Source organism: Rana temporaria, chromosome 1 (genome assembly GCF_905171775.1).
Source record: "Rana temporaria chromosome 1, aRanTem1.1, whole genome shotgun sequence".
In the NCBI taxonomy this organism is placed as follows: domain Eukaryota; kingdom Metazoa; phylum Chordata; class Amphibia; order Anura; family Ranidae; genus Rana; species Rana temporaria.
Genome location: NC_053489.1, coordinates 318,032,638 through 318,046,529, shown reverse-complemented (window position 1 = coordinate 318,046,529; position 13,892 = coordinate 318,032,638). Strand labels below are relative to the sequence as shown.

General features: G+C 42.6%; 1 protein-coding gene across 1 annotated transcript in view; it reads left to right on the top strand.

The window, feature by feature from the left end:
• The window catches only part of FOCAD (focadhesin), a 268,287-nt gene that overhangs the window by 23,269 nt on the left and 231,126 nt on the right, over positions 1–13,892 (top strand). Inside the window, exons 4-5 of the mRNA XM_040359573.1 lie at positions 4,273–4,427; positions 4,904–5,008. Of these exons, the coding sequence (XP_040215507.1) occupies positions 4,273–4,427; positions 4,904–5,008 (260 nt within the window). The remainder of the gene's footprint in view (positions 1–4,272; positions 4,428–4,903; positions 5,009–13,892) is intronic.

The following is a 13,892-nucleotide window of genomic DNA, read 5'->3' as shown; positions in this document are numbered from 1 at the left end:
CAAAATTATGTGCCACTTTGTGTTGGTCTATCACATTAAAATCCCAATAAAATACATTTACATTTTTGGTTGTAACATGACAAAATTTGGAAAATTTCCAAGGAGTATGATTATTTTTTCAAGGCACTGTGTCCCTTTCACCTCACTATTTGGACACTCGATGTGATATTTGGCCTCAGTTACCAATAGTAAGGTGTGGGACGTAGCGGAGGGCATGCTAAAAGTCAATCTTCTTAGCAGAAGTCAAGATTTGAAACCTTGTGAACTAATATAGAGATATGTGTTGTGTTCAACTAGTTGCCTGCTTTTCAGTTTTGCTAGTAGACTATCATGATGAATTTAAGGTTTTAGACTATTTTCTAGTTTTTTAGGTAAAACCATAGCACAGAAAATGTCAGTCACAGACAAGTGAGTATTGCCTGGTCTGCATGTTTAGTTGTGGTTTGTCTGAATGAATAAAAATACAGAAAATCCTGAAAATTTAAGATAACAGAACCTCCAACATATCATGCTTCTTGTCTATTTTAACTATTACAGGTAAAGCAAAGTTGAGTATGGGCCACTGATAACAGATTACAGTAATATATGCTGATGCTAGTTTAATTTAGCTAATGGGCCAGGGTGTAATACCAATAAATTAGCTGTACGGGGCTAAACCAACACGTGGAAGAAGATGTTAACGCATTGGGTCATAAAGTAGTCTGATCAATGGTGCATTAGGAAACCGGTTCCCACTACAAGCGGATGTAAAACCAATAGAACTCACTCTACTGGATAATGTAAATGTGGTAGAGGATCCTGTCAAATGCTCATATCTATGTTCTGCATACCTCCAAGAACCTCAGAAAAAAAAAAATGTTCCTCAATTGTTTGTACAGACATGGGGCCATTCAAGGTTAGCAGTTTAAACACTGACGACTGCCTGCTGCCAACAAGATCATTAAAGGGTGTTTTTGGGACTTTAAATGAGATGCGTTTTTAAACAAACGGTAGTATAAGTTAAATAGTAAACGTTTATAACCAGGCTCATACTTACCACCCAAAAAGCAAGCCAAATTCAACTGTCTAACTGTATATGTTAAAAGCAGAGGATTGGTTTCACGCATTTGCAAGTACATGAGTAAGCTGCAGAGCCAGCGACAAGGCTCTCTGCGATTTGCAGATCGCAGATGAATTTGGCTTGCTGTTTGGGTGGTAAGTATGAGCCTGGTTATAAACGTTTACTATTTTACTTATACTACTGTTTGTTTCAAAACGCATCTCATTTAAAGTCCCAAAAAAAATATTTTTTTGTATCTAATAGGGATGGAGGTGTGTGTTTTTCATACGCCTCATTTAAAGTCCCAACCCCAGTTTTCTTCTTAAGATTATTAAAGCGTAATTCCACCCAAAAGTGGTCCAGTGCCACATTTGGCACCTTTCACAGGGGAGGGGTGAGCGGATACCTGTTTTTGACGGGTATCCTGTCCCCACCTCTGAGAGTCTGGGCCGTGGTGCATTACGTCAACAGCTCGACTCCCTCCTACTCCCCCCCCCCCCCCTGCCGCCAGGCTAGTAGGAGAGTGCCACTGTGATCTCGCGTATGCGCAGTAGGGTCCCGGTGTGAAGCCGTATAGCTACACTGTTGGGTTCCCTCACCCGCAATGGCAGCAGCAGCACCTGACAGCCGATGAAAACATCCGCTGCAGTGCCGACATCGCTGGACTCCAGAACAGGTAAGTATCCTATTAATAAAAGTCAGCAGCTGCAGTATGTGTAGCTGCTGGCTTTTAATTTTTGCAGGGGTGGGCGGACCTTCTCTTTAAGGAGGGCCCTTGCTTAACCTCGGGCATTGTTTTCTTGTCAGGAAAAACATTGCAGAATGTTGTTTTTTTAGCCACTGAACATCAGGACTGTGACATGTCTGTTAAGTATACATGACCCTCCCTCCTTCCATGTGTCATTGCCTGGACCTACCTGTAGGTAGGTTGGCTCAGGCACCACACACTGCATTTGGGGGGTGAGAGTGCTTATCTTAATGCAATCAAAAGTCCCTGCTTAAAATTCAGAGTGTAGTGGAATGATGGAAAACAAAAGCAGTGGTGTATCCTGGAACTTTTTAGTATAGGCTTTTTTTTTTTTTCGCTTTAATGTAGAAAGAGGAATTCACAACTGATTGAGTACAGTGACATTTTTTATTGTAGCTGTATTATCTATGTAATTGTTAATGTTTTTCTAGCAATCTTTGCTTCTCATGTTTCTGCTCTCTTTTAGGGCCGGTTCACACTACTGCGACTTCAACGAATCCACGATTTTTCCACGATTCGCAGCTGTGATTTCGGGGAATGCCAGTCTATAGAGCTGAATTTGCATCGCACATGAATCAAACTCGCACAGGGCCCTTTTTTTAACGCAGCTTAGATTCGCAAGGCATTGATGTGAACGGCACTCATTAAAAACTATGTTCGTAAAATGACTTGCGAATTTGAGCAATCGCAACGGATCAAATTCGCAATATATTTCGCAGCAGTGTGAACCGGCCCTTACTGTACTTACTCTTCAGATCTCGTTATTAATTTTTTATATTTTATAAATTAATTTGTGACATGTTACAGTATATTGAAACCCCAACTGTCTAAGCTGAGATGATGTAATCCGTCTGCTGCAGACTGGAGGAAGCATTTCCTTAGTCATCAGTTCCCCTGTGATCAAACTGCAGCATTATCAAAAGGCCCGTGCACACAATGAGAATATCGGATGAATGATTTTTTTTTTTTATTGTTTTTTTGCATGCTAGTCTCATATCGAAAATTAAGAAGTTACTCAACTTACGAAAATTCTCGTACTGTATTGTATTCTTTCTATTCTGAGCATGCGTAGTCATGTTCTTCCGATAATATTATTGTTATTATTTTATTTATTTTTGTACAAAAACTGTACTGATTAAATAAAAATCGTATGATCTGGTATTGATTGTATAAGAAACATTTTTCATATTTGTCCCTTCGGATAATTTCAGATAAACTGTCACGATCGGCTCTCGAAAACTGCGTACTAAAGATCAGATTATCGTACGATTGCTTCGAAAGTGGTATTTTTCACCTGCTTTTCTGATCGTGTGTACTAGGCTTGAGCAACAGTGAAAAGTTGCAGCAGGATCAGCAGATGGCTGATCTGTGTCAGACATTTGTGATGATGCTAAAGCCAGGTAAACACTACAAGTTTTTTTTGCTGAGCTGTTATCTTCTGACAGGGTGAATGCCCCCCCCCGCCATTACACTCCAATCAGCGCTCTCTGCCATTGGCTGAGAGCGCTGATCAAGAGTCGTCGGCTGCTGATTTTTCAGCATGCTTGTCCAACAGAAGTCGGCTTCCGATGGACAGATCGATATACACACAGGCCAAATGTCAGTCCATTTTTATTGAGCCAGCCGATGTCTCAACATTTGGCCCCGTGTATACGGGGCTTTAAACAAAGATTATACTGTCCTTGTGAAGAGAACAGAAGATAAAACCATTATCAATAGGAGTGCTGTGATCTTTGTGAGACCTTCAAGTGTTATGACAACACATTACATAACATGCATGCACTTAAAGTGGTTGTAAAATCAGAAGTTTTTTTTATTTTAATGCATTATTTGCATTAAGATAAAAAACCTTCTGTGTGCAGTAGCCCCCCTAATATTCGCCTGAGCCCCATCTCAATCCAGCGATGTTGTACGATTATCGTGCCTGCCTGGGATTTCCCCTCCTTATTGGCTGAAACAGCAACGCAGCACCATAGGCTCCCACTGCTGTCATTCAAATTCAGTCAGCCAATGAGAAAAGAAAGGGGGCGGCCAAGGCTGCAACTCTGTCTGAATGGATGCACAGAGCTACAGCTTGGCTCAGGTGCCCCCATAGCAAACTTCCTGCTGTGGGGGAACTCATCAGGAGGGAGGCTCCAGGAGAGCCGAAGTGGAACCCAAGAAGAGGAGGATCTGGGCTGCTCTGTGCAAATCCACTGCACAGAGCAGGTAAGTATAACATGTTTATGTTAAAAAAAAAAAAGCAAGACTTTAAAATCTCTTTAACATAAAAAATATATATGATGCTAAGTCTGTCTTAAGTGTTTGCGATCACTCAATCTATCTTGACTTTTGGAAGATGTTTTCAATCTTTACATTTGCTCCATCCTATAGTATGAATGTTATTGCCGTGTACCCTCTTGGAGCAGTTCAGTCTGCAAGAACGATTATTCATATACATTGACAGTTCAGATATGTGATTGTTTTTTATTCTATCCAATTGCAGACTCCTGCCCTAAATGTTCTCTGGGAAAAATGCTGCTGTGATGATGTGGTTGTGAGGACAGCATGTTGTGAAGCCTTGGTGACACTGGTAGAGCAGAAACATGCAGACTTCACCTATGTCTTCAATGGGATTCTGAACCTCTTCCCTTCCGCAAAGTAAGTTTGAAATGTACATAACCTGTGGTAGAATGATCTTTTCTGTTTTGTTTCCCACAAGCATTCCCCTTTTTTCCCCCCCAGCAGCAACCTTATTCCATTACATCTGTGATCTTTTTTAAGTGTGGCCTAAGTATAGTTTGGATTTTGGATCCGTTCAGACTAACATGTATTCAGTTTTTAACGATTTTCATGGTGTTCTAGACTGAAAAAGAGCTGTTGTTCTTGGGCCTTGTCACCCTGATATGACTTTAATATGTTACAGTTGTAAGGTGGTGGGGGGGGGGTGTCTAGGATTACTCTTACTTTTATAATATTGACCCTTGGGGGGCGGGAGTCATTAGAAAGTTAGTGGTTTTTCTTTTCTTTTTGACCCAACTCAATAAATTACAAAAAAAGTCTTGTCTATCTGAGGAAAAAAGCTATGTAGACCAAGCAATTTTTTTTGTGTATATATAATTTATTTATTGTTACAGAAATGTCCAGGGATTGGTCAAATGCATTTGGCGACTGCTTCACCGTGAAGCAAAGACTGCAGAGAAAAGCAAGGATCACATACAGAAAAGCATTTACAAGATCTGGTAAGTTTATCAATTCACTGAATCTTGGATGGGTGGACAAGAGCACCTTTTCTCAGTGGAAGATCTGTATTGTAATGAAAAAAAATCAAATTATATTTTGGGTCTGTCAATAAAGGCCAACCAAAATAAAAAATGTCAACGACCTATTGGGAAAAACTGTAGAAAACGTTTAGCAAAACTGGGAAGAATGTGAGCTCACCTTTCAAACACTTTAATAAAACAGTAAAACCTTGGTTTGAGAGTGACTTGGTTTGAGAGCGTTTTGCAAGACAAGCAAACATTTTTCATAAACTTTGACTTGATATGCAAGCAATGTCTTGATATAAGAGTAGCGTCATGTCACAACAGAGTATAAAAGAGAGGAGCCTCTAAGTGTAGCAATATGGTTGCATTTAATGAAGGTACAACATTTAGCAACTCACATGGTTTGTGATTAAAACAGGCAAATCTAAGTATGAAGGCATCCGGGGAAAAAGCTGTCCAGAAAGACTGTCCTCCTCACCACCATCAACATCATCCCTTTCACGCTGCGCTCCATGAGTGGTTCAAGCCTCGCTTTAAGATCGCTCTACTGCCGGATAGTCTTCCCGGTCACGATTGCAGCCTGACAGCGGTGATAGCCGGTGGTGCGGGGGATGGTCTACGTCAGGGGTGCCCAACCAGTGGCCCGCGGAGCCTTCTGACGAGGCCAGTTTGTTAAAAGGTCAGTTTGTTACTAAAATCACAGTGTATATATGGGCATATGTGTTATGCAGTGGTTAATGGGCTCCTTTCAAACTGATCCACAGATGCAGTGCAGCGTACCTGTGGGTTACCTGCACTGAGTCATAGACTTCTGTTATTACCTGCAAGTTTGGTGAGCTTTCTGAAAGTGCACCAAACCTGCAGAATAGAAGTCTATTGCAAAGTGCAGGAAAGCCAAAGGTTGACAGGGGCCCAACCGCAGCGCATCAGTGTGAAAGCAGCCTTGGGCCCCTGTCAGTCCCACCCAACTGGACCCTTCATTCACCTATAAGGAGTGGCAGATGTAAACCGACTTGTGTCCTACCTCTAATTCGATCCAATCCAAAAAAATAAAAATTAGCAGAGCAGACACGGACCTGCCATCTGCCTACTCTGTTTATTGTGGCCCGCGACCGGTTACAAAGTCGCTTAAGTGGCCCTCATGCTTTAAAAGGTTGGACATCCCTGGTCTAAGTGGACAGATTTACCCCAGATCCCTGCATACTGAGATGTGCCTCTTTGAATCATCAACCATCTGAGTTGCTAAATGTCTTACCTTCATTAAATGTAACCATATTGCTACACTTAGAGGTGCCTCTCTTCTCTTTTATACTCTGTAGCTGCTGCTGGATTTTCCTTCTAATTCCCTTGTGGAAGCTACCATTTGTGGAAGGACATTTTATGGTTACACAACTTACCACATTGCTATAGTGTTTTTATATGGACTATAAACTGAAGTACTTATGGATAAATGGTTGTGGAACGCATCATCTGAGTTTTCATTATTTCTTATGGGGAAATTCGCTTTGATATACAAGTTCTTTGGAATGACAAGCATGTTTCTGGAACGAATTATGCTCGCAATCCAAGGTTTTACTGTATTGCACTTGTTTTTTTCTTCTTAAACTGTGAGATTTGAACCATTTTTGAAGTGTTCCTTCCTCTTAGCCCCATCATCTGTGATCATTATTCTAGGCCTTCCCTAGCTTTTTGCCTGAAGACACCGTAGAACAGCTAGGTGTCAATTTGGGGCCGACAATCTTGGCTTCAGTATGTTGTACACATATGCAGTTGTTTCCATGTCCAACATGGAGGATAGATGAAAAGGATGTTGTGCTATACAACATTCTTACTGAATCAGTTCTAACTGAACTGTGAGGATCCTTCGTTTTGTTCAAGGGCCAGTAAGATGTGTAAAAAAAGGAACACAGCACCACAGGATTGGTGCATTTTGGTAAGAAATCTTATGTAGGTTTAAATAGTGGTTATAAGTGTATGCTAACATGTAAACGAAAAAAAAAAAAAATCTAATTATTTTACTACCCCTTATATACTGCTGTATATATCTTCAGATGCCGCGTACACACAACTGTTTTTCGTGTGTGGGTTCCAGAGCATTTTTCACGACGTAAAAAAATGGGCATTAAAAATTTAGAACATGCTCTAATTTTTCACGTCGTTTTTAACGTGGCCGTTTTTAACATCGTAAAAAATGGTCGTGTGTGGGCTTTAACGACGTGAAAAAAACGTGCATGCTCAGAAGCAAGTTATGAGATGGGAGCACTCGTTCTGGTAAAACTAGCGTTTGTAATGGAGATAGCACATTCATCACGCTGTAACAGACTGAAAAACGCGAATCGTCTTTTACTAACACAAAATCAGCAAAAGCAGCCCCAAGGGTGGCGCTATCCGAATAGAACTTCCCCTTATAGTGCCGTCGTACGTGTTGTACGTCACCGCGCTTTGCTAGAGCATTTTTTTTTTCACGATCGTGTGTAGGCAAGGCCGGTTTAACAATAATCGGGTTGAAAAAAACGTTGTTTTTTCTAGACCATTAAAAATTTAATTTTTTACATCCCCAAAAACGGTCGTGTGTACGCGGCATAAGGCTCGCTTCAATGGCACACAAAGCTGAAGGTCATTTTTAAATGGTTTAGAGAAATATGTGTATAATTCACAGGTTTGGCAAAGAGGTTTGCAACAAAACGCTTTACTAGTGACAGTACTATTTTTAATTGTTCTACCACACAGTCCTAACATTTTTTTTTTCTGTTGTAGAGTGCATATAGATCCTTGCTGCATACTGTATAAGAATGTTTTCTGATCCTATGAGTCATGTTCACAAAGAAAGTTGAATGGGATTCAGCCAGTAGGCCAAAACAATGCGAACCTATAAAATGCTTTTAGAAAAGTACACATCATTGTTCCTATAAGAAACTTTCATGTGAATCGTTTAAGCCTAATCTCATCATTTTGCATGTCATTTTTAAGAGACGGCAACAATTTTTTTTTTAATGTTGTATAGATTACCATGAAACAAAGCTGGCATGGAACCATTAAGTTGTGCACAGGCTGCTAACGAACATACAGCAGTGTTTGGCTTTCTTTATTAAAAAGCCCACATTTTTATTTTTTTAAATCTGTCACTTCGTTATGCTTTTAATGTGTACCTGTAGTTAAACAAGAGACCCTGGGAGCGATTAGACTGTTTACTTTTTGCAAGTGCGGTTGCAGTCTGCAAGGGAATTTGCTCCAGAATTTGGTAAATGAGGAGAAGCTCTGCTGACTGTTATCATCCAATCATCTGCATGCAAAAATGCTGTTTGTGTTTTTTTTTTTTTTTTTTTCCTTTCATGTGATTGGATATTCTTTGCAAAGTGAAGCTTCATCTGATTTACTAAGCTTTGTAGCAAATTCCTTTGCATAGTGCAACTGCACAGTCTACAGTATTTGCCTTTTAGTACATCAAACCTACTGCCATCAAGTTGAAAGTTTTTAGAATGGTCACATACGTAAAATATTTGAACTTGGCATTTACTAATGCTGCAATTGCTATAGCAAATCAACATGCCTGTTGTCATTAACCCTGTAGTTACACTTTAAGGAGTGTCAGACTTTTTGTAGTGGCCCTGAACGCAACAAAGTGACTGGCTGCTGCCTGTGAATTTTACTATGCCTGATACCATCTGTGAAAGATTGCACAATATTAATGACAAGCATGAGTTCTAGAGTGTTGAAAAAAACTACAGGGCTGTTACTATAGCAAGGGCAGCATCAATATGTGCTAATCTTAAACATGTTATTGTATGTGAGTAGAGATGGGCTATCTGTTTGAGTCGAACATGAGTTCGACTCGAACATTGTCTGTTCGCCCGTTCGCCGAACAGCGAACAATTGTGGGTGTTCGCGGCTAATTCGAAAAGCTGCGGAACTCCCTTTAAAAGTCTATGGGAGAAATCAAAAGTGCTATTTTTAAAGGTTACTATGCAAGTTATTGTCATAAAAAGTGTTTGGGGACCTGGGTCCTGCCCCAAATTCCAAATAAGGCCCTTCAGGTCTGGTATGGATTTTAAGGGGAACCCCGCACCAATCCATACTAGACCTTTATCCAAGCACACAACCTGGCAGGCCGCAGTACCAGGCCACATCCCCTCAAAAATATGTAGAAGAATACATATCGGCCTAAACTGAGGAAAATTAAAAAAAAAAAAACGCAAAAAATAAAAGCCACAGTGGTGGTCAAATACCACTAAACGAAAGCTCTATTTGTGGGGAAAAAAAGGACGTCGATTTTGTTTGGCAGCCACGTTGCACGACCGGCGCAATTGTCATTCAAAGTGCGACAGCGCTGAAAACTAAAAATTGGTCTGGGGTCCCGGAGCATGATGGGACTGTGACGCCATAAGAGGCCTATATAAATCGGAGCGAGCTGCGCACCCAGCATTACAGCGGGAAGAAGCGTCGCGTCAACATCGGAAGAAAAGAAGGCAGAAGATGGCAAAGAAGAGCGGGCTGCGCCGCCGCTAGTAATAGAGCTAAAAAGAAGATAGCGGCGGCCAGCCCCGAAGAAGGTCCCCGGAGAGCGAGCGGGAGAAGAACCGGGGAGCGCCAAGATGACAGCGGAGAAGATGGACGAAGACCCCCCGGAGAGTGGAGAAGACCCCCCCAGAGAGCAGAGAAGACCCCCGGAGCTGACTAATAAATTATTTTAAAACCCTGTGTTGTGCGTTTATTTTCTTTTACACTTTTCCTCCAGGTGAATGGGTAGGTGTACGATGTACCCCATATTCATAAACCTAGGGTGGTGGGCCGGTATCTGGGGGCCCCCTTATTAAAGGGAGCTCCCAGATTCCGATAAGCCCCCCGCCTGCAGACCCCGACAACCAACGGCCAGGGTTGTCAGGAAGAGGCCCTGTCCTTAACATGGGGACAGGGTACTTTGGGGTGGGGGGGCCGTAGGGCGCCCCCCTTCCCCAGAGCACCCAACCCCCCCATGTTGAGGGCATGCGGCCTGGTACGGCTCAGGAGGGGGGGGGGCGCTCACTCGTCCCCCCTCCTTTCCTGACAGTCCGGGCGGCGTGCTTGTATACGGTCTGTTATGGATTGTGGGGGGACCCCCATAATGTTTTTTCGGCGTAGGGGGTTCTCTTTACAATCCATACCAAACCTAAGGGCCTGGTATGCCCCTGGGGGGGAACCCATGCAGCTTTTTTTTTTTTTTTTAAATTTGGCGTGGAGTTCCCCCTCATGATTCATACCAAACGCCACGGCTAGAATTGGCGGGAATCCAAGTCGGATCCCCGTCGCTTCTATGACGCGCTCGCTGGAATGTGCTTTTTTTATTCCAGCGAGTGCGAGATGTCGGCACCATGTCGCCGAGAATCAGCGCGATGCCGTCGTGCTGGAAACACATTCTCAGGGACAGGTATTGTATATAGGCTAAGCAAAACGGGTTGCTTACAAAAGGCATTCTCACTGCCCTGCTTGATAATATATTGTAAAAAAAGGTGGCACAATACATGGAGATGCACAATATCGGTCTGAAGCTTTGCCAAAGTAACATAGTATAGAAGTAGGCAATGTTACAGCCCCCATACAATATGCAAACCTCATCGGAGACTTTGCTGGCGCAGGCTGCACGAAAGAGTCAACAAACTGAAAGCAGACACAAAGAGGAGCTGGGGTAGTGCACCTTTCTCTGCAGCATCCTCTCTTGTCAGATGTGTACTATGAGAACATGTATTCAGCAAAAAAATGAAATTAGCTAAAACTGGAATTTCTGCCAGCGTTGCCTCTTCAAGGTTATTACGTGTTTATCACAGCCTGAGGCCACAATCAATTCACTTCAGCTTTATGTACATTACCTCTGTAAAGAATAAAGGTAAAATGAATTGCAGACTAGCTCAGTGTGTCCTGAAGCCTTCTGAAGTCAAGCATGACAGTAAACAAACCTTTGTCCCAATTTACAGCACATAACTAGAAGGTCTGCCATTAACTTAAGTCGCTAATCAAGTGTAACATCCTGTTTCCTTGCTGCTTTATTTTTTTTATTTTTTTCGCTGCACAGCATAGTCCCATTTTTCCATGTGAAATGCTTTATCTGCTGGACAAAGAGACTGACTCGCCTACTAAATTATCCCTGTGCCATGCAGTTAAAAGCTTGCTATCTTTGCAGCTCCAGCCAAGTGATTGCTGTCTGATTTGGCCCATAAGAACTGGCAGCCATTTTACTGAGACTGACTACAGTATTTAGCTGTTGTTCAATTGTTTGCTTGTGTATGCTTTTTCAGTTTCATTCAGTTCAGTTTCAATCGGTATTAAAAAACCAAAAATGTAAAATTTTTGCAGCTTACCAACGCTTAGATGTGGTGGCTGTATCCGTTTTATTTTCCAATGCCGCGTACACACGATCGGAAATTCCGACAAGAAAAGTCAGATGTGAGCTTTTGGTCGGAAATTCCAACCGTGTGTAGGCTCCATCTGACTTTTGCTTTCGGAATTTACGCCAACAAAAGATTGAGAGCAGGTTCTCTATTTTTCAGATGGAAAAAGTTCCTATCGGAAAATCTGCTCGTCCAGCTCACACTTTGTAATCGGTTACAGCAAACCGTTTTTTTCCTTTTGGAATAAAGGTGTTACATGAATAAATAAAAGTTGATCATTTTAAGCATCCCTGCCAGTGTTACGTGTGTTTTTCCTCTCTGTAAGGCCCCGTTCACACGACCAAACATGTATGCTGAAACTGGTCCGCGGGCCAGTTTCAGCATACATGTTCGGTCGTGTGTAGGCGCGAGCGGGCCGAATTTCAGCAAACATTTGCCCGCCGGGCCTTTTCCCAGCAGACAAATATTCCTGGACGTGTTTTAAAACCGTCCGCTGGAATCCTGCCCGCTCGGACATGTACGGTCGTCAGTACAGACCTACCGTACATGTCCGAGCGCCCGCCGTCCCTCGCATGCGTCGAATGACTTCGACGCATGCGTGGAAGCCTTTAAATGGCAGGCCCGCCCACGTCGCCGCGGCGACGACGTGGACACGACCCGCGTAGTGTTTACGCGCGGACTTCTGTACGATGGTTAGTACAACCATCGTACAGAAGCCCTCTGGCAGGCATGTACGGTGAAAACGGTCCGACGGACCGCTTTCATCGTACATGTTTGCTCGTTAGTACCCGGCCTAACTGATGCATTCAGCTGGAGAGCTTGTGCTTTTGACCCAATACTGCTTTCAGTTTAACCCCTTTATGACTAAGCACTGATATATATGGTATGTCCTTTTGTCGCTAGTAGACAATGGGAAAAAAATTATAAAGCATATATTTTAGATTATTGATGAAATATTTAAAGGGGTTGTAAAGGTACAATGTTTTTTTCCTAAATAGCTTCCTGTACCTTAGTGCAGTCCTCCTTCACTTACCTCATCCTTCGATTTTGCTTTTAAATGTCCTTATTTCTTTTGAGAAATCCTCACTTCCTGTTCTTCTGTCTGTAACTCCACACAGTAATGCAAGGCTTTCTCCCTGGTGTGGAGTGTCATGCTTGCCCTCTCCCTTGGACTACAGCAGAGTCAGGACACTCTCTGCGTTGCAGATAGAGAAAGGAGCTGTGTGTTTGTGGGCGTCCTGACTCTCCTGTAGTCCAAGGAAGGGGGCGAGCACGACACTCCACACCAGGGAGAAAGCCTCGCATTACTGTGTGGAGCTACAGACAGAAGAACAGGAAGTGAGGATTTCTCAGAAGAAATAAGGACAATTAAAAGCAAAATCGAAGGATGAAGTAAGTGAAGGAGAACTGCACTAAGGTAAAGGAAGCTATTTAGGAAAATAAATTGTACTTTTACAACCCTTTTAAGCAATACAAAGCACATATATACAATATAGAAAAAGCCGCGCCCAAAATTAAAAAGTCTATAATATTCAGCAGATGGAGGAATGATTCAATCCTGTGTAGCATCAATCAAATATTTCAGGTGGAGCCTTCAGAGTTGATTTGTATGTTGAAACAGTGACTGGTCAGAACTACAAACCACCAGGTGACATGCATGCGATCTGTGCAATCCCTCCACCATAAGCATAAGCAGCTTACCAGATGGCAAGCCTTTAACACAGTTGGCTATAGCCCAGCCACGGCCTTTCAATCCCCTGGACACTTGGTTAAGACACTTCGTTATTAACGGCAGGATCCCAGGCTCAGGTGTTAGTGGTAAAGGATTGCGGTTCACCCGCAATTGCAACCCATCAGCAAAACGGCAGCAGTCAAGCGGTCCACAATACATGTATCGGGAGATAGAGAGGGACGCAATAGCGTGATACCGCAGGGTATAAAGATTTATTTAAAACAATACTGTACTTACACAAATACAGATAAAAACAGTGTGTAGCAAACGAATAGGTAAAAGCCGGCCGGCTTAAGGAGCCCTCCTCCTTGGCGTGGTGACATCACTGACGCAGCCTCCCAGACGTGTTTCGTCACTAATGGATGATAACGTCCCCATTGATAACGTCCATTAGTGACGAAACGCGTCTGGGAGGCTGCGTCAGTGATGTCACCACGCCAAGGAGGAGGGCTCCTCAAGCCGGCCGGCTTTTACCTATTCGTTTGCTACACGCTGTTTTTATCTGTATTTGAGTCTGCTTCATCGGATAACTGATGGAAAAATCCATCTGATCGTTTTCATCAGACTAACCTATCGTGTGTACAGGGCATTAGTGTTAAGTTATTTATGGGGCAGAACACACTTGGGAGGAATTGCATTATATGTAATGGAGCTCAACTCCAGCCTTACCATCTGTTTTCCAGTCCTTCAATAATAACAACTTGCATTTCCCATTTTTCCCTGGCTGTGTGGTTTTCTGTGAATGTCTATCCATTGTTCTAACTCT